The sequence below is a fragment of the Phacochoerus africanus genome, chromosome 7 (assembly GCF_016906955.1).
Source record: "Phacochoerus africanus isolate WHEZ1 chromosome 7, ROS_Pafr_v1, whole genome shotgun sequence".
NCBI lineage: Eukaryota > Metazoa > Chordata > Mammalia > Artiodactyla > Suidae > Phacochoerus > Phacochoerus africanus.
Window position 1 is genome coordinate 50,559,901 of NC_062550.1, and position 18,223 is coordinate 50,578,123.

At 42.5% G+C, this 18,223-nt stretch overlaps 1 protein-coding gene across 1 annotated transcript in view; it reads left to right on the forward strand.

The window, feature by feature from the left end:
* Positions 1-16,229, forward strand: part of TM7SF3 (transmembrane 7 superfamily member 3) — a 41,606-nt gene extending 25,377 nt beyond the window's left edge. The window contains exons 7-12 of the mRNA XM_047787338.1: positions 3,136-3,222; positions 4,834-4,914; positions 6,247-6,399; positions 11,205-11,302; positions 12,084-12,246; positions 14,330-16,229. Coding sequence (XP_047643294.1) covers positions 3,136-3,222; positions 4,834-4,914; positions 6,247-6,399; positions 11,205-11,302; positions 12,084-12,246; positions 14,330-14,592 — 845 coding nt within the window. The 3' untranslated portion in view covers positions 14,593-16,229. The remainder of the gene's footprint in view (positions 1-3,135; positions 3,223-4,833; positions 4,915-6,246; positions 6,400-11,204; positions 11,303-12,083; positions 12,247-14,329) is intronic.
* Positions 16,230-18,223: the final 1,994 nt, after the last annotated feature.

Consider the following 18,223-nt stretch of genomic DNA (forward strand, 5'->3'; position numbering starts at 1 on the left):
ACCCCTTGCCCAGGAACTTCTATATGCTGCGTGTGCAGCCCTAAGAAGAAGAAGAAAAAAAAAATCAGGGAATTGAAAAAGAGCCCACCAAGGAGGAACCAGATCGGAAAAGGAAGTGGCTTTTGAAGCTAAGAGAAGAAAGTGTTTCGAGGAAGAGAATGCTATGCTGTGTCTGATGCTGCTTAGAGAGTAGCTGAGAAAAGAGACTCGAAAACGACCACTGGGTTTAGCAACACGGAGGCCACTGGTGCCACTGAGAGCATTTTAGGGAAGCCTGACTGGACTCAGTTCAAAGACAAATAGAAGGAAAGAAATTGGAAAAGGAGTTCAAAGAGTAAAGTGTGTCAGTTGTATTCAAGCCAGGGATTCATGTCTGCTCTCCTCTGCCAGAGCTGTATCCCACCAGGTCATCCACTGCCATGGGCAAGATCCCTGAGACACACAATTGCAGGAGACCAGGCAGATGGAAGTTCTGTGCTTTTGACCCATGGGCTGGATCTTGTCTGGGTTCCCTCGCTCCCTTTTCCTCAAACCCTTTGGTCCAGGACTCCTCCTCATCAGAGATCGCGCTGGGTGCTGTCTTTCCACATTAGGCCAAGGAGAAGGAGAGCTCCAGTTCTGTTGTTCCTCCAGCTCAGATTGAACCCTTCCGGTGATGTGGGTCCTTTTGCTTTCATTTTCAAGCTCCGTGCATGCTGGGATGCCTTTCCTGAGCTTGGAGTAGGGAGAATGGATCCACATTGCCTTTTTTGTGTTTAATCTTTCTTTTTTGGCTGCCCTGTGGCATATAGAATTCCCTGGCCAGGGACCAGATCCGAGCTCTACTTGTGACCTATGCCGCACCAGTGGCAATGCTGGATGCTTTAACCCACGTTGCCAGGCAGGGATTGATTGAACCTGCATCCTGGCGCTGCAGAGATGCCACTCATCTCGTTGCACCACAGTTGGAACTCCCACATTGCCTTTTAATCAAAACCCTGGCCTGTGTCATAATCTACAGCGATGCTGTGATGATTAAAAACGACCTATGGAGTTCTCGTCGTGGCGCAGTGGTTAATGAATCCGACTAGAAAACTATGAGGTTGCGGGTTCGATCCCTGGCCTCACTCAGTGGGTTAAGGATCCGGCGTTGCCGTGAGCTGTGGTGTAGGTCGCAGATGTGGCTTGGATCCTGTGTTGCTGTGGCTCTGGCGTAGGCCGGTGGCTACAGCTCCGATTGGACCCCTAGCCTGGGAACCTCCATATGCCGAGGGAGTGGCCCTAGAAAAGACCAAAAAAAAAAAAGCAAAAAAACGATCTAAACGTTGGCTCTCTTCCATTCTCCCATCCCACTCACCCCTTTGTTGTCATTGTTCCCAGAATTCATCCCTTGTGTTGTCTCTGGATCCTACTTAGGAAACCCTCTTTCTTCTCTGGTTTTGCTAATATGTTACACTTTTTCTCCCTTTTCTTCCTGGTACTATGTGTGGTACATATATATTTTTATATGTTCATATATGTTTTTGTATGTTCCTGGAGGAACATATCTGTGTGTGTCATTTTTTTCTTGTGTTGCCGTCTTTGGTGATTATACTAGCTGGAAACTTCCACTAGATTTTCCCTTGAAAAAAATTCTCCCCTGAACTGCACGTTTTTGGTATAAAGATTGAATCATAGAATAGCAGTCAACTGCACGTCTGAGATGAGCAGAATGTGGCAGTTATCCTCATTTCTTCTTTCTTTTGAGCTCTTCATTCACAGATAAACTGATGTGTAGATAGATTTTATGCCCTATAAATTCTGGTCTTCTATCTTGTGTTCCTGATCACAACGTAGGTCTTCATGGGGATTTCCTGCTGTGGCTCAGCAGAAATGAATCTGGCGAGTACCCATGAGATGCAGGTTCCATCCCTGGCCCTGCTCAGAGGGTTAAGGATCTGGCATGGCCATAAGCTGTGGTGTAGGTCACAGAGGAGGCTCAGATGCCACGATGCTGTGGCTGCAGCTCCGATTTGACCCCTAGCCTGGTAACTTCCATATGCCGTGGGTACAGCCCTAAAAAGAAAATAAATAAATAAATGTAAGTCTTCATTGTTTCCATCTGAGCACTCAAGTACTTGATGTGTTTTGATTTGTGGCTGGTTTGTAACATGTTTCACACAAAATGAAATGTTTTGGTTTTTTTCTTTTTTGGTCTTTTTAGGGCCATACCCGAGGCATGTGGAGGTTCCCAGTCGGGGGGTCAAATCGGAACTGTAGCCACTGGCCTACGCCAGAGCCAGAGCAATGCCAGATCCAAGCGACATCTGCAACCTACACCACAGCTCACGGCAACCCTGGATCCTTAACCCACTGAGCAAGACCAGGGATCGAACCCGCAACCTCATGGTTCCTAGTCGGATTTGATAACCACTGTGCCACAACAGGAACTCCTTAAACCTCTTTTGAGTCATTGTTCCCCCTCCTTCTCGATCCGTTTTTTTCTTGTAGTTTATTTGTGAAGAAACAGAATTATTCCTTTAGGCACACTCCCCTCTTTTCCCTCTTCCTCTCCATCCCTTGCTCCCAAGAATGTCTCCGGGTCTGTGTTGCAAACTTCTCTTAGGAAGCAGTGTTGTCTGGTTACTCTTTTTATTATACCAGCAGCCATTGGTATTCATTGCTCACACAGAGTAATTCATTAAGGGTGGGGAGGATGTTTTTAAAATAAATTATTTATGGGAGTTCCCATCGTGGCGCAGTGGTTAACGAATCCGACTAGGAACCATGAGGTTGTGGGTTCGGTCCCTGCCCTTGCTCAGTGGGTTAACAATCCGGCATTGCTGTGAGCTGTGGTGTAGGTTGCAGACGCAGCTCGGATCCCGCGTTGCTGTGGCTCTGGTGTAGGCCGGTGGCTACAGCTCCGATTCAACCCCTAGCCTGGGAACCTCCATATGCCGCGGGAGCGGCCCAAGAAATGGCAACAACAACAACAACAATAACAACAACAACAACAACAACAAAAAGACCAAAAAAATAAAATAAAAAATAAAATAAATTATTTATGTATGGAATAAATTATTGTCAGTTCACTTTGCTTTTTTCATGAAGCTTTGTTCTTTATTAATTAAATACAATGTATCATATCAGATGTAAAATAATTTTCATTATTTTTAGGAAGAGTATCTACCAAAGTGTTCTTCACTCTTTTTGCCCTCCTTGGTCTCTTCATTTGCTTCTTTGGACACAGATTCTGGAAAACAGGTATTTCCTCTAAGGCCTCATGGTCCTTTTTCTTAAATGCTGCTGGGGAATTTACGGTGTACAAGGACAGCAAGCAACTGGTTATCTCCACTATCTTCATAGATTTGAGGCTGGGGTCTTTCATAATGATTCCACTGAGTTACTCCACATTTTTATATTTTCTCTCCTCTCAACAATGGAGTAGAACCTCCTCTTATTAAGAAGGGAATAAGGAGTTCCTGTCATGGCACAGTGGTTAACGAATCCGACTAGGAACCATGAGGTTGCAGGTTCGGTCCCTGCCCTTGCTCAGTGGGTTAAAGATCTGGCGTTGCTGTGAGCTGTGGTGTAGGTTGCAGACGTGGCTTGGATCCCACGTTGCTGTGGCTCTGGCGTAGGCCGGAGGCTACAGCTCTGATTTGACCCCTAGCCTGGCAACCTCCATATGCCACGGGAGCAGCCCAAGAAATAGCAAAAAGACAAAAAAAAATTAAAAAAAAAGGGAATAAAATTTGATTTGTGCATCAAACTTCTTCAATTACTAGATTGACTAGTTGACCCAAGATTACCAATTAGAAATCAGGACATCTCTTTAAAAATGTATATGGATTTTGGTAATTGTGGTTGACACGGTTTCTTGTATATCAGGCTGCATGTCTGCAGGGTACAGTGAGGTTGGAATGTTTGCACAGTCCTGGGAGGTTCAGACAGTAAATGAACTCCACTATCTGCTCACTAAAATCTAGTGGGGGGAGCAGAAGATACATTATATTCATTGAACAGATATGAATTCTTTGGGCTGTCTTTTATGTAACTAATATTGCCATTACTTTAAAAAAATCCTTATTTAATTCATCTACAAGGAGTATAATGGAGCATCAAGGGGAGAGTGGACGTAACTCAGACCTTATGAAACTCTTTGAAGTTGCTTTAGTAAATCGTTTGAAATAGCAGCTCCTTTCCCTCCCTTACTGTATTTCTTTTTTCAGAAAATTATTGATTGCAAAGAGAATATTGTGAAGAATATTTAACTCCTTAAGATGTAGAATGATTCTAGAAAACAGAATTTCAGGGTTAGGCTGTATGTAAGTTCCCAAAAATACTATTAGGTTTTTTCGATGGGTGAAGACAATGGTTGATGTTCACCCTCCACAGGAAAGGATGATTTAAAAGAAGACATAAAAATCACATTTTGCTTTGAAATACTTTGTTTCATTTTTTTACCTTTCAAATTATATCTTTGCTGATGTAACAAATTGAACTTTAGTGTGTAATTTCAGATCAGTACAATGACAAAGGTACTATTTTCGTTTTAAGTAGGAAGTATAAGTATATTAAGACAAGCTGTTAAATGAACACTTAACAACTTAATTGAAATTGACCTATGGACAAGAAAATGTATCCAACAGTTAATACTGTAATATTATATCCCTGTGATAATAATATTTACTACCAATGACCTCTAAGTTTTTTTGCCTTTTCGGTAACTCTTTCTCTTCTCTGAATGCCCTCATGAGTAAATTCTGGGAACATAAACATGATTTGTAGATTAGACTTTTAAATTTCATTTACTAACCATAGTTTGTGTTTTTTGTTTTTGTTTTTTTTCCTTTCCTGGTGGTTTGCTACTAGAACTATTCTTCATAGGCTTTATCCTCATGGGATTCTTCTTTTATATACTGATTACAAGACTGACACCTATTAAGTATGATGGTAAGTGAATATTATATAGTTTGATTGTTCAAAAAAGAAAGTGCGGAGTTCCCGTCGTGGCTCAGTGGTTAACGAATCCGACTAAGAACATGAGGTTGTGGGTTCGATCCCTGGCCTTGCTCAGTGGGTTAAGGATCCGGCATTGCCGTGAGCTGTGGTGTAGGTTGCAGACACAGCTCGGATCCTGTGTTGCTGTGGCTCTGGTGTAGGCTGGAGGCTACAGCTCTGATTGGACCCCTAGCCTGGGAACCTCCATATGCCACAGGAGCAGCCCAAGAAATGGCAAAAAAAAAAAAAAAAGAAAGTGCTGTGTTTATAACCACCTTTCCATCTACAGAGTATTGTTTGTCATATCCTTATGTGTGTAAAATAACTAGGCTACACCTCTTTTCTAAACTACTTATTCAGACCTTCTCTCCTGGGTTTTGTTTTTGTTGTTTTTCTTTTTCTTTTTTGGCCACCCCGCAGCCCATGGAGTTCCCAGGCCAAGGATCAAATCGAAGCTTCAGTTGCTAACTGTGGCAACACTGGATCCTCAACTCACTGTGTCAGGCCAAGGATTGAACCTGCATCCCGTTGCTGCAGGGACACCACCAATCCCATTGTACCATGGTGGAAGCTTCTCTCCTGGGTTTTTAATCTGCGTGGTTAAGTTCTTGGTACTTAAGAGAAATGAAGGGCCATACTGATTATAAACCTATGTTCTAGCTATGTGGTGTATTGATGACATGACATTTACAATAATCAGAATGTTAAGATTTTCTTTTCTTTTTTGCTTTTTAGGGCTGCACTCTCGGCATATGGAGGTTCCCAGGCTAGGGGTCTAATTGGAGCTGCAGCTGTTGGCCTACACCACAGCCACAGCAACGCAGGATCCAAGCCACATCTGTGACTTACACCACAGCTCACGGCAACACCAGAACCTTAACCCACTGAGCGAGGTCAGGGCTCTAGCCCAGAACCTCATGGTTCCTAAGTCGGATTGTTTCCACTGCGCTGCAATAGGAACTCCAAGAATGTTAAGATTTTCTTTACCTGAACACAAACACAACCCTTCCTTCTATGTCACATGTAACAGGATACTTCTCCCTCAGCCCCAATGATAGGTTGTACCAAGCCATGCCTGTCATTAGTCCTGGGAGGTTTAGCTCCCCGCTGGTTTCTAGTCTCAGACTAGGCTCCTCCCTGGAGAGGGCCGCGCCATGCTGATGCACCCTGGGTGCCCAGCCATCAGAAAGACTAAGGCTAGCTCTGGTAATGGTCTTGGGTATAGAAGCATGCAGTGAGAAGAGCTGCCTCTAATCAAACCGTTCACCCTCTCCCCTTGTGCAGTCCGCCTGATTCTGACAGCCCTTGCCGGGAGCATTGGTGGCATTTGCTTGGTAGCTGCCTGGTGGCGATTTGGGATCCTCGTGCCCTGCATGCTGTGTGTCGGACTGGTGCTGGGGTTCCTCGTCTCATCAGTGACTTTCTTCACTCCACTGGGTAGGAGATGTGTAACTGATGGTTTGTGTGTTCACTCCATTGTTTCGAAGACGTCATTTCAGCTCTCCAAGACACATACCACCTTGGCCAGGACTTGGGGCCCTCTCCTGGAGGGTTCTGGAAATTGACCCTGATCATGTGGTACTTTAAGGAGGATCAGTACTAATAAGAATCCCTCTTTTCTCAAAGGCACCCTGTATAATGAATTACAAAGGTCTTTGGAGGTAGCTTTGAACCTATTGTGATGGGGGGGTGTTTCTCTTAGCTGGAATTAATGGAAATAAAGGAGATTCTTTACATGCGACAGAACGGTGGGTTTTCCTTTTTCTTTCTTTAAATCCTAGAACTCTTTCTTCAAGTGAATCTTAAGCATAAGCCCAGTGTTAAATTTGGTGCTGCTCTGATGGCAGCTCAGTTGGGAACCTGGTGCTTTTTTCCCAGTCTTCTCTTGTGACCCTAACCTCTGCTCCCACCCTTTGCCAAACCCTGAGTATTCCTAAGGTACCCACTTGTAGTCATCCTAGGGCGGTAGCACAGGGATGGTTCTGGGGATTTATTTATTTATTTACTTTTTGTCTTTTTAGGGCCGTACCCTCTTGGTTTATGGAGGTTCCCAGGCTAGGGGTCAAATCAGAGCTACAGCTGAAGGCCCACACCACAGCCACAGCAACGCCAGATCCGAGCCTTGTCTGCGACCTACACCACAGCTCATGGCAACGTCAGATCCTTAACCCACTCAGCAAGGCCAGGGATTGAACCCATAACCTCATGGTTACTAGTCAGATTCGTTTCCACTGCATCACAAGGGGAACTCCTTGGGGATTTTTTTTTTTTAAAGTAATTCAGTTTCCATTAATTTTAAAAGTCTAGTTGACTTCTAAGTTAACTTCCTTGTATCGGGGAGGAAAAAATTTTTCTTTTTACCCTTTTAGGTTCTTTGCCTGCTCTAATAATTAAATTGACATAAGGCAGGTTGATAGGAGAGAAACAAATTTAATTTCCTATTAGTGGAGTCCCATAAAAGTATAAGCCTCAAAGGTATTTAAGTAGTTGAGTTATCTGCTATCCTAAGCTAAGAAATGAATGGAGTTTGGGCCTTTAAATGGGAGGAGGGCAATTCACAGGATCAAAAGAAGATCATGTGTTTGGTAATAAGATGCTTGAAGTTCTGTTAAGTCTTTGGAGATCAAAAGTTATCTCTGCTAAATGCTTTCTTCCCGTGCTCTGATCTAAACTATTTTAGGCATCTAAGGGAGAGAAAAGTTTTTCCTGAACCTGCTGGGTCTTGATTGCCTTTAGCTCAAAATAATGCACATGACCCAAAAGGCACGTTTTGGGGTACCCTGTTCTGTTCCCCTTCATTTTGCAGTTGTATAATTCCTGATTATACAACTGACATTTACTGATTGTTGTCAAAAATGCAAAAGAAAAAAGTATCTACACACTACTGTATATAGAATAGATGAACAAGAAGGACCTACTATGTGCCACAGGGAACTCTATTCACTATCTTGTAATAATATATAATGGAAAAGTATCTGAAAAAGAATAGATTTATATAACTGAATCACTTTGCTATACATCTGAAACTAATTCAACATTGTAAATCAACTATATGCCAATTTTTTTTTAAAAGGAGTATCTACATTCAGAAGTACTCTATTATGGTATTTCCTTCTCATGATAGTGCTTAGTTCTTATATTACAATATCAGATACAAGGTGATGGAAATGTTAGATATAAGATTAGCTATCTCTGGAGTTCCCATTGTGGCTCAGCAGTAAGGAACCCAACTGGTATGCATGAGGACTCAGGTAAGGAACCCAACTAGTACGCATGAGGACTCGGGTTCAGTCCCTGGCCTTGCTCAGTGGGTTAAGGATCCAGCATTGCCATGAGCTGTGGTATAGGTCAAAGACACAGCTCGGATCTCGCATTGCTGTGGCCGTGGCATAGGCCAGCAGCTGTAGCTCCAATGTGACCCCACCTGGGAACTTCCATATGCCTCAGGTATGGCCCTAAAAAGACAAAAAAAAAAAAAAAAGGAATAGCTGTCTCTTGAGGCAGTCAACTCTTGAAAACAGGATGTAGAGTGCAGTTTGCTCTGTAAAGAGTTTTTTTTTTTTAAAGACCAGAGAGAGCTAGTGACCTGTGTGTTTGCTGACCATGGCAAGCAAACCTCTAACCAAGTTCATTCCTATAGCGTCTCCTATCAGTAGCTTTTTATCTGTCTGCAAAGGAGCATTATTTAGATTTGGCTAAATGACAGATTCACAGGATTGTTTGTTGAAAATGCAGATTCAGTGTTCTACTCTAGAAGTGCTAAATCAAATACCACTTAGTGAGTTTCCCCCTTTTTGTTAGAGGATGGAGGGAGGATAGAATTTTTTCGTAGTTAATGTGTTAAACTATCTTTTTTTGGAGGAGGGGCGCACATGCAGCATGTGGAAGTTCCCTGGCCAGGGGTCAAACCCGAACCAGAGCAGTGACCTGGACCACTGCAGTGATAGAGCCATATCCTTAACCCACTGCACCAGAAGAGAACTCCCCGAACTATCTCCTTTTTATTTATTTATTTATTGCTTTTGGGGGGGGAGGGGCGTGAATGTGCAGCATAAGGGAAGGTCCCAGGCTAGGGGTCAAATTGGAGCTACAGCTGCCGGCCTACGCCACAGCCACAGCAGCGCCAGATCTGAGCCACACCTGCAGCTTACACCACAGCTTATGGCAATGCTGGATCCTTAACCCACTGAGCAAGGCCAGGAATTGAACCCAGGTCCTCATGGATACTAGTCAGATTCATTTCCACTGCACTACAACAGGAACTCCCAACTGTCTTATTTTTAGTAGTTAATGTATATGAGCTATCTCACTGCTCAAGGACATTTAGAGTGAGTGTCTCCTCAATGAGAGTGGATGCAAAATCATATTTTTAAGCATTTGAAAATATTTGGCTGACCTCTCAGATCTAATTAAATTACTTTTAAAACTACCTGATTCTATGGTTAGCATAGAGCTTGTACTCTGAGGAGTTCCTGACGAGGTGCAGCAGGTTAAGGATCTGGTGTTGTCTCTGCAGCAGCTCTGGTCTCTGTTGAGGCATGATTTAGATCCCTGGCCTGGTGCAGTGGGTTAAAATCTGGCATTGCTGTGGCTGTGATGTAGGTTGAAACTGCAGCTCGGAACTGATCCCTGGACCAAGAGCTTCCACATGCCAAGGGTGCAGCCAAAAAAAAAGAGCTTGTGCTTTGGGTTTTTTTCCGTTTTTGTTTTTTTTTTTTTTTTTTTTTTTTTTTAGAGCTACACCCATGGCATATGGAAGTTCCCAGGCCAAGGGTGGAATCAGAGCTGTAGCCCCCAGCCTGTATCATAGCCACAGCAACACCAGATCTGAGGCACATCTGCAACCTGCAGCACAGCTCACAGGAATGCTGGATCATTAACCCACTGAGTGAGGCCAGGGATTGAACCAGGGTCCTCATGCATACCAGTCAGGTTTGTGACCACTGAGCCATGATGGGAACTCTCAAGAGCTTATACTTTGAAAGAGTCATTGTTCACCTGCCTGGCATCATAACTATTATTTTTAAGCCCTGGATTCCTTTTTCTTTAGAGCCACATGTGCAAAGGTTCACATAGTTGAACTAGAGAATATGATCTATCCACTGGCTTCACTATGGCATGTTTCAGTTTGCTTTCTGAGACTGTGGGGTCTCCAGGCTAGATCCCCTCACTACAGAACTCCTGCTCTTCCAGGATACATGGGTCTCAAGAGAGAGGTCACCTCCAATTGGACTGAGGGATGGTGCCAGCGTCAGTATTAAATAATTGTCAGGTTTATAGTCTTGTTACTTAAATGTAATTTACAATGGGAATTCTAACGTATCTGTCCTGGGTCGCCCCAAGGTGTGCACCTTTTGGAGAAGGGTTTAGTAGGGCAGGTAACTGGTCAGCTCTCCTCCTTCCTGATGCCTGAGGAAATCACATCTTCCAGTGTGCAATAGCTGGCAGGACATGCACTGATGGTAAAAATCTATTAAACAGATTTTGCTGCTTATATTGGGATTTCATATGGTTAACTCTGAACGCCCCTTCCTGGTATTTTTTTTATTTTGCAGTACAAAAATCATGGAATTAGGAGTTCCCATCATGGCACAGTGGAAACGAATCCGACTAGGAGCCATGAGGTTGTGGGTTTGAGCCCTGGCCCGACTCAGTGGGTTAAGGATCCACTGTTACCATGAGCTGTGGTGTAGGTCGCAGACAAGGCTCGGATCTGACATTGCTGTGGCTGTGGTGTAGGCCAGCAGCTACAGCTCCAATTAGATCCCTAGCTTGGGAACCTCCATATGCCAAGTGCTTGGCCCTAAAAAGACAAAAAGATGAAAAAAAAAAAAAACCGAAAAACAAAACCAAGGAATCATAGAAATGTATAGCCAGGAAGGATGATTTGGAGATGAAGTGGTTCATCCTTCTCATTTTATGGGTCAGAAAACTGAGGTCTTGTGTTACAGCTGGAGAATGGAAGAGCTTGGACTAGTCCAGCCTCTTCTACATTATCCTGGTAATAAATGGAGAGCATTTACCTGCTTGATTTTCCTCCCACTCCTCCACCTTCTTAGGACACACCCCTCAGGTGATTGTGTTGACTATTAAGTGAAAAAAGTCAGTTCAATTCAAATTGCCAACCTATTCCCTGGTTGTTACCTTAAACCTTCGATGTGTGTCTCTGCTCACCTGTTAAGAAAATGAAATTTAACTTGGTGAACCTGTTGTTTACTCTTGATTTCTTTTTGCTCTTCCAGGAAATCTAAAGATTTTTCGTGACGATGCTGTGTTCTGGGTGACCTTCTCTTGCATAGCTGTTCTCATTCCAGTGGTTTTCATGGGCTGCCTAAGAATAGTACGTGTTTCATCTGGTCAATTTATTCATCCTGTTGTCCACAGGATGAATAAATTGCATCATTTCACTTATTGCATCATTTTGCATTTTTATTCACTAAAGCGAGCTCTCTGATAATCCATATCAGATGACTGACTTTAAATAGCCTCCTTACTGTGAAAGCAAGAGAAGTTCTAGTTGTGATTATCATGCTGATTTTCCATCAAGTAGAGCAGATCTTCACACTTAACAGTGGGAGCAAGAAGGTAGGGCTTATGGTAATGCAGCAACCTGATGGATCATTTGTTTTCAGGGTCTCTCCAGGAGAACAGTTCTTTGTCTAATTAGAATTAGTATTTATTGTCAAAGTTTTTTCACAGGGAAGATATTTTTCAAGATGAGGAAAACTGTGTTTTACAAACTGTTGGCATTTTTGTTTTTGTTTTTTCTTTCTTGGCTGCACCTATGTGGAAGTTCCCAGGCCAGGGATTGAATCCCAGCTGCAGCTGCAACCTACCACAGCTGTGACAATGTTGGATCCTTAATCCACTGTGCCACAGTGGGAACTCCAAACTGTAGGTGTTGAAGGTTGTTTTCAGTTTATCTTTTTTTGTTGTTTTTTGGTTTTTGTCTTTTTTGTTTGTTTTCAGTTTATCTTTTCAGGTGACCTTTATTCAGCTCTATGACTTGGTCCCTCTTCAAATACGGAAGTGATTCCTTGGGATTGAGGCTCAGGAATGATAAAAGTTAGAAACTGTTATTGTGCTCCCAGAGCTGACACCTAAACACTTCTCTTCCGCAGCTGAACATACTGACTTGTGGATTCATTGGCTCCTATTCGGTGATCTTGGCCATTGACAGTTACTTGTATACAAGCCTTTCTTACATCACTTTGAATGTCCTCAAGAGAGCGCTCCATGTGGATTTCCGCAGAGCTTTCGTAAATGTGCCTTTTCAGACGAATGGTAAGACCAAGAACCGGGGTGATCAGGTTCCGTGTTGCTGTGAGCTGTGATGTGGGTGGTGAACGGAAGAGCTTGAACTAGATCCATCCACGGCTCCAATGTGGTTTTGCTGTGGCTGTGGCATCAGCCAGCAGCTCCAGCTCCAGTTCAACACCTAGCCTGCGAAACTCCATATGCTGCTGCTGCTGGGGCCCTAAAAAGACAAAAAAAAAAAAAAGAACCAGGGTGATCATCAAATAGGAATATTGGTCCACGTGTGCAAACAAGAGCCCTTAGTAGCCAGGTTGAAAGGTTAACTGGATAGCAAGAATAAACTCTCACCAAACCATAAGAGCCCTGTGTTAACAAGAACTTCTGATCACAGGAGCCAAGATAAGTGAACTTTGTGAAGATGTTTCTAAATCAGGATTACTCAGGTTTACCTGGGCAATCCCAGTTGTGAGAGAAACGCTGAGAATAAGGCTGTTTGGCACCTTAGAAGTGGGGGGTGGGGAGAGGGGTGAGAGCAGCAACCTAGTGTTTAAAGCTGTTTTCTTGTTTGCCTCTTATAAAGAAGCACGTGATTTACTAGTCAAAAATGAAAGTGATTTTCGATCAGTAGTTATATTGTTTCCTCAGTTGTAAGATTCTACCCATTAAAGATTTTCCATTAACTTTTTGAAAAACAAAATGACTGTTAAATTACATGTTCACAAAACCTGTAAGATGTGTTGGTTTCAGAAATGTTAAAATACAAGAAATAGCAACAACAACAACAACAATAACAACAACAAAAGACAAAAAAAAAAAAAAATAAGGAGTTCCCGTCGTGGCGCAGTGGTTAACGAATCCGACTAGGAACCATGAGGTTGCGGGTTCGGTCGCTGCCCTTGCTCAGTGGGTTAATGATCCGGCGTTGCCGTGAGCTGTGGTGTAGGTCGCAGACGCGGCTCGGATCCCGCGTTGCTGTGGCTCTGGCGTAGGCCGGTGGCTACAGCTCCGATTCAACCCCTAGCCTGGGAACCTCCATGTGCCGCAGGAGTGGCCCAAGAAATAGCAACAACAACAATAACAACAACAAAAGACAAAAAAAAAAGAAATGTTAAAATAGGGAGGATGGCAAAGCAGGTCTTAGAACTGAAGATAGAGAAGCACAATCGTGCTGGTTTTGACTATTTAAGGGCAAATCTTTCCTTCTGCTATCCCGAGCCTGCCCTCATTGTTTTGGACATGATGGAAGAGCCTTTGAAAATCCATGTGTCTTGGAAGTTTGACAGTGTTTTGCCAAGCCTTTTCCTGGATGCTTAGTACAATTTGTTGCATCTCTTCCTGCATTTCTGTATCCACAGAGGCCATATAATATTCTGCATCCTATTGATGAGTGGGATGGGACCCCATTTAGGGTGAAATGGGAAAAAAGTACAAGGTGATGTCTGATGTTCCTTGAAGTAACTTTGTGAGGGATCATTGCCTTTCCCCCCTCCTCTGGCAAAACACGACAAACAGCTCTATCTGTGGGCACCAGTCATAAAATATGGAATTCGGAGTTCCTGTCGTGGCTCAGTGGTTAACGAATCTGACTAGGAACCATGAGGTTGCAGGTTCGATCCCTGGCCTTGCTCAGTGGGTTAAGGATCTGGCATTGCCGTGAGCTGTGGTGTAGGTCACAGATGCAGCTCGGATCCTGAGTTGCTATGGCTCTGGCGTAGGCTGGCGGCTACAGCTCCGATTAGACCCCTAACCTGGGAACCTCCGTATGTCACAGGAAGTGGCCCTAGAAGAGGCAAAAAGACAAACAACACAAAACAAAAAAACAAAAACCAAAACAAAATAAAACAAAAATATGGGACTGCCACATGATCCAAACAACTAATTCCTTTACAACCTATCTGGACTTTCAAATGCCTGTTGTGGGAAATTCTGAATTTCCTCGCTCATTCCCTGGCTGGTGAGTGAGGACGTACATGGATGCTTGGACAAACTCACCAGGAAGTGTCATAGTAACTGAGAAAAGACGATCCAGGTTGAGGCAATGAAAGATTGTATCAGATCTCTGTTAGGTTTTCAAATAGAGTTCCAACGGTGCTTTTCTCCTGTTTTTCAGACTTTATTGTCCTGGCAGCATGGGGGATGCTGGCTGTAAGTGGAATTACGTTACAGATTCGAAGAGAAAGAGGGCAGCCGTTTTTCCCTCCCCACCCGTACATGTTATGGAAGCGCGAGCGTGAACGCAGAGTGACGAACATTCTGGACCCCAGCTACCACATCCCGCCCCTGAGAGAGAGGCTGTACGGCCAGTTAGCCCAGATCAAAGCACTCTTCCAGAAGGAACAGCCAGCCGGAGAGAGAACGCCCCTACTTCTATAGACGCCAGAGAGCTTGGTCTTTGTGATCTTGAAGGACAACCCAGGCATCACTGCACATTGGGTGTTTCTGCCCTGGTGCTTCAGCAGTCTCTGGGGCAAGTCTGCTAAGAACCCGGCCTTTGTACCTGCTTTGTACAGTTTTGTGATGTTCTTATTGAGAGAGCCTAAGGGTATGCCAGGGAGGTGACAATAATCCCAACGGAGAGGGAGGATGATGGCCAGAAAGTTAGTGGTAAGGAGGTTTTTCCTTATGACTGAATACTTAAGAAATTCTCTTTCAATCTGTAAATATATGTCAATTAATTCCATTAAATAGATGCACACACACACACACACACACACAGAAATTAAAAAAACAATGGTTCTCCTGTAAAGCCCTGGTGTTTTCTTTTTATATAACTCCTTGAACAAGTCTCTCTTCCGAGTCTGTCTAAATTCAAGGGCTGGGGCATGGAGAGTAGTTAGACTGAGTTTTTATTTGCTACTGTTTATGGAGGTTTAGGGATTTGATACTGCACCTTTGAACTTCAGAGTACAAAAGAAGGAGAACTAACTTATTTTCTTCCTAAAACCCGTCTGAATACCTTGTACCTTTCTTACTACCATATTTTATCCAGAGGTACCCTTTTGTTTTTTTTTAATTGTGGTAAAATACATATTTACCGTATCAATCATTTGTAAGTGTATAGTTCAGTAGGTGGCCCTTATCTTTGCCTTTTATTGCTTAAAATAGTAATTTAACTAGCTGAATTATTTCAATTATTTGACAATGCCAACTTATATAGATAACAGAACTTTTATATAGATGCTTTATTTATATTCCAGATAAAATATGGCCTTTTGTTTTCCTTTCAAGGCCTTAAATAGTGTCGACCACTGATCTCTAATTTAATCTGCATTAGATGACATGAATTGTTTTATTTTTAGGAAACAAATTGGCTCCTAGCATCATCTATAGTCCCATTAATAAGGAAACCTTTTGCATTTTGTGTTCTTTCTGCTAAACTTGGTAGAACATTGATATAAAATACAGTTTCAGAAAATTTCTGTATGAAGTCTTTGTACTTACTGTTTTAAAGTGATGAGGAGGGAGTCAGAAAGGATTCAGGTGTTTAAAGAGCTGCTTTTAAGGTGGGCCTTGGATTCTGTAAGGAGAGTCCCTTTGGTTTTGACTTTGTTCCACCACAAGAAAGCACCAGGGTGCCCTGGGCTGCATCCCTACCCCTCATGGTCTTTTCTCTTAACTGTCAGAGCCTTGCCGAGGTTCTGCCTTGAATTTGATGACTGTGACATGCCCAAGTGGCCTTGAGGTCTGTTATGGTTGCTGCATTCCCATTTGTGAGTTAACCACTATTTAAATGATGCTGCTTTTAAAAAAGAGTTTTTCTTTTTTTGTTCACACCCTCAGCATGTTCCAGGGGCAGGGATCAAACGCACACCACAGCAGCAACCTGAACCACAGCAGTGATGATGCTGGATCCTTAACCCAATGAGCCACCCCCCCGCTTTAAAGAGTTTTTCAAAGTATAATAGGTATTTGAAGTTTCAGATAACTGAAGTTTTCAACTTTTGCTTTTAAAAAAAGTGTTTTGGGGTGTTCCCATTGTGGCACAGTAGAAACAAATCCAACTAGGAACCATGAGGTTGTGGGTTCAATCCCTGGCCTCGATCAGTGGGTTAAGGATCCACTGTTGCCATGAGTTGTGGGGTAGGTCGCAGACGTGGCTGGGATCTGATGTTGCTGTGGCTGTGGTGTAGGCCAGCGGCTGTAGCTCTGATTGGACCTCTAGCCTGGGACCCTCCATATGCCACGGATGCAGCCCTAAAAAGCCAAAAACAGAAAAAAAATGTTTTGGAGAGGCTGAAACAAAATGAAAAAATACATTAAAAATATAATAAAAAATATATTAAAAAATCATTTTTGCTTTGAAGAAAGTATACACAGGTGTTTGTTTACTATTTATTTTGTAATCTTCCTTGTTTCTATGACTTCAGTAACACAAAGTTGAAGAAAAATGTGTGGTTTTGTATTAATAATTCACTGTAGGGATTCTGGATTCTGCTGTATTGTAAATTCTAACAAAGGTACATGGAATGTTTGAATTTTTTCCTATACCATGAAAATGCACTGTCAGTGAAGACTGTAAGGACAGACATAACTTTTCTTGGAGGGGGGAGACGAAGTGTTTAAAATTTTTCATGATAATTTGTGAGTAATAAGCCATTTTGTATAATTTTTTAAATAATAAATACCTATTTTGAAAAAAAAAAACACATGAAGTCTTACTACAATAAAATTCGTAAAATTTTTACCAACTGTGTTTGTACCAAAGTACCAAGACATGAGAGGACAGTGTCATAGCTATAAAAACAATTATTTAATCAGGACAAACACTTCTTTATTTTAAAAAATCCGCATAAGCATAAATGAAATGATAGGAAATGAAGAAAATCTGGGGTAATGTGTTAAAAGTTATATTCTTTGTTAGAAGGAAAACATGTCTTTAATGCATCAGTTTGTGTTGGTGTCATGGGCATTGTGGTTGTGTCAGACCAGACAAATGGCAGTGCTACCAGAAACTTGATTCTACTATTTAAATGTTTTGGTTCTGATTAACCTATTTTAGATTAGCTACTAGGTTGCCAGACCACAGCAGCTAACCTGTGCTGTAGATAAGTTGAGTCCTGTATGAAGTGGGCTGGAAAACTGATTCTAACAAAGAAATTGCTACAATTTTAGACCAGGAATGAATTTTAGTGATTACATTTCCTGATCTAACATGTTATCATGGTTTTTTAAACCTGAGGAAATTCTTTTTTCTTTTTTCTTTTTTTTTTAGAGCTGCACTCACGGCATATGGAAGTTCCCAGGCTAGGGGTCGAATCAGAGCTACAGCTGCTGGCCTACACCACAGCCACAGCAACTCGGGATCTGAGCCCCATCTGTAACCTACACTGTAGCTCACTGCAATGCCAGACTCTTGACCCACTGAGTGAGGCCAGGGATTGAACCCGCATTCTCATGAATACTAGTCAGATTTGTGTCCACTGGGCCACAACAGGAACTCCCAAGCTGAGGAAATTCTTAACCAGAGAGTCAATTATATGAAGTCACAGTTATCAAATAATAGTACCCAGACCAAAATTTGAGAACTGCCTGTCCACATGTGCTTTACACTCTAATGAAAATATAAACCATTGATTATTTTCAATTTTCTTCTGCTGGTGAATTCATAGCAAGCGCCTAATGTTAACAGTATGATCTCTTCTTCTGGAGAGTTTTAGTTTAGTTTTGGGGATTTTACACAGTGAAAACATGTTTTTCCAAGTTAATTCTCTGCAGTTATGGACCATGTCCTATTCATTACAAAGTACATGATAGATAACTAAAATTTCCAATGTCTCTAAGAATTTCTCCGCAGCAGCATCTGTATAGAATGTATGGGAGTGAAGGTCACTCCTTGATGATGTCATTGATACCTGTTATTAATTTTCATTAAAACTAGAATTCTGGGCTCTGATTTCCAGAGACCTGTGTGGAGGCTTTCCCATTGTGCCATAACCTTTTTTGGGAGAGAGAGGCTACCTGTGTTTTCCTTTTTGCTATGGGCTGAATTGAGTCTCCCCACTCC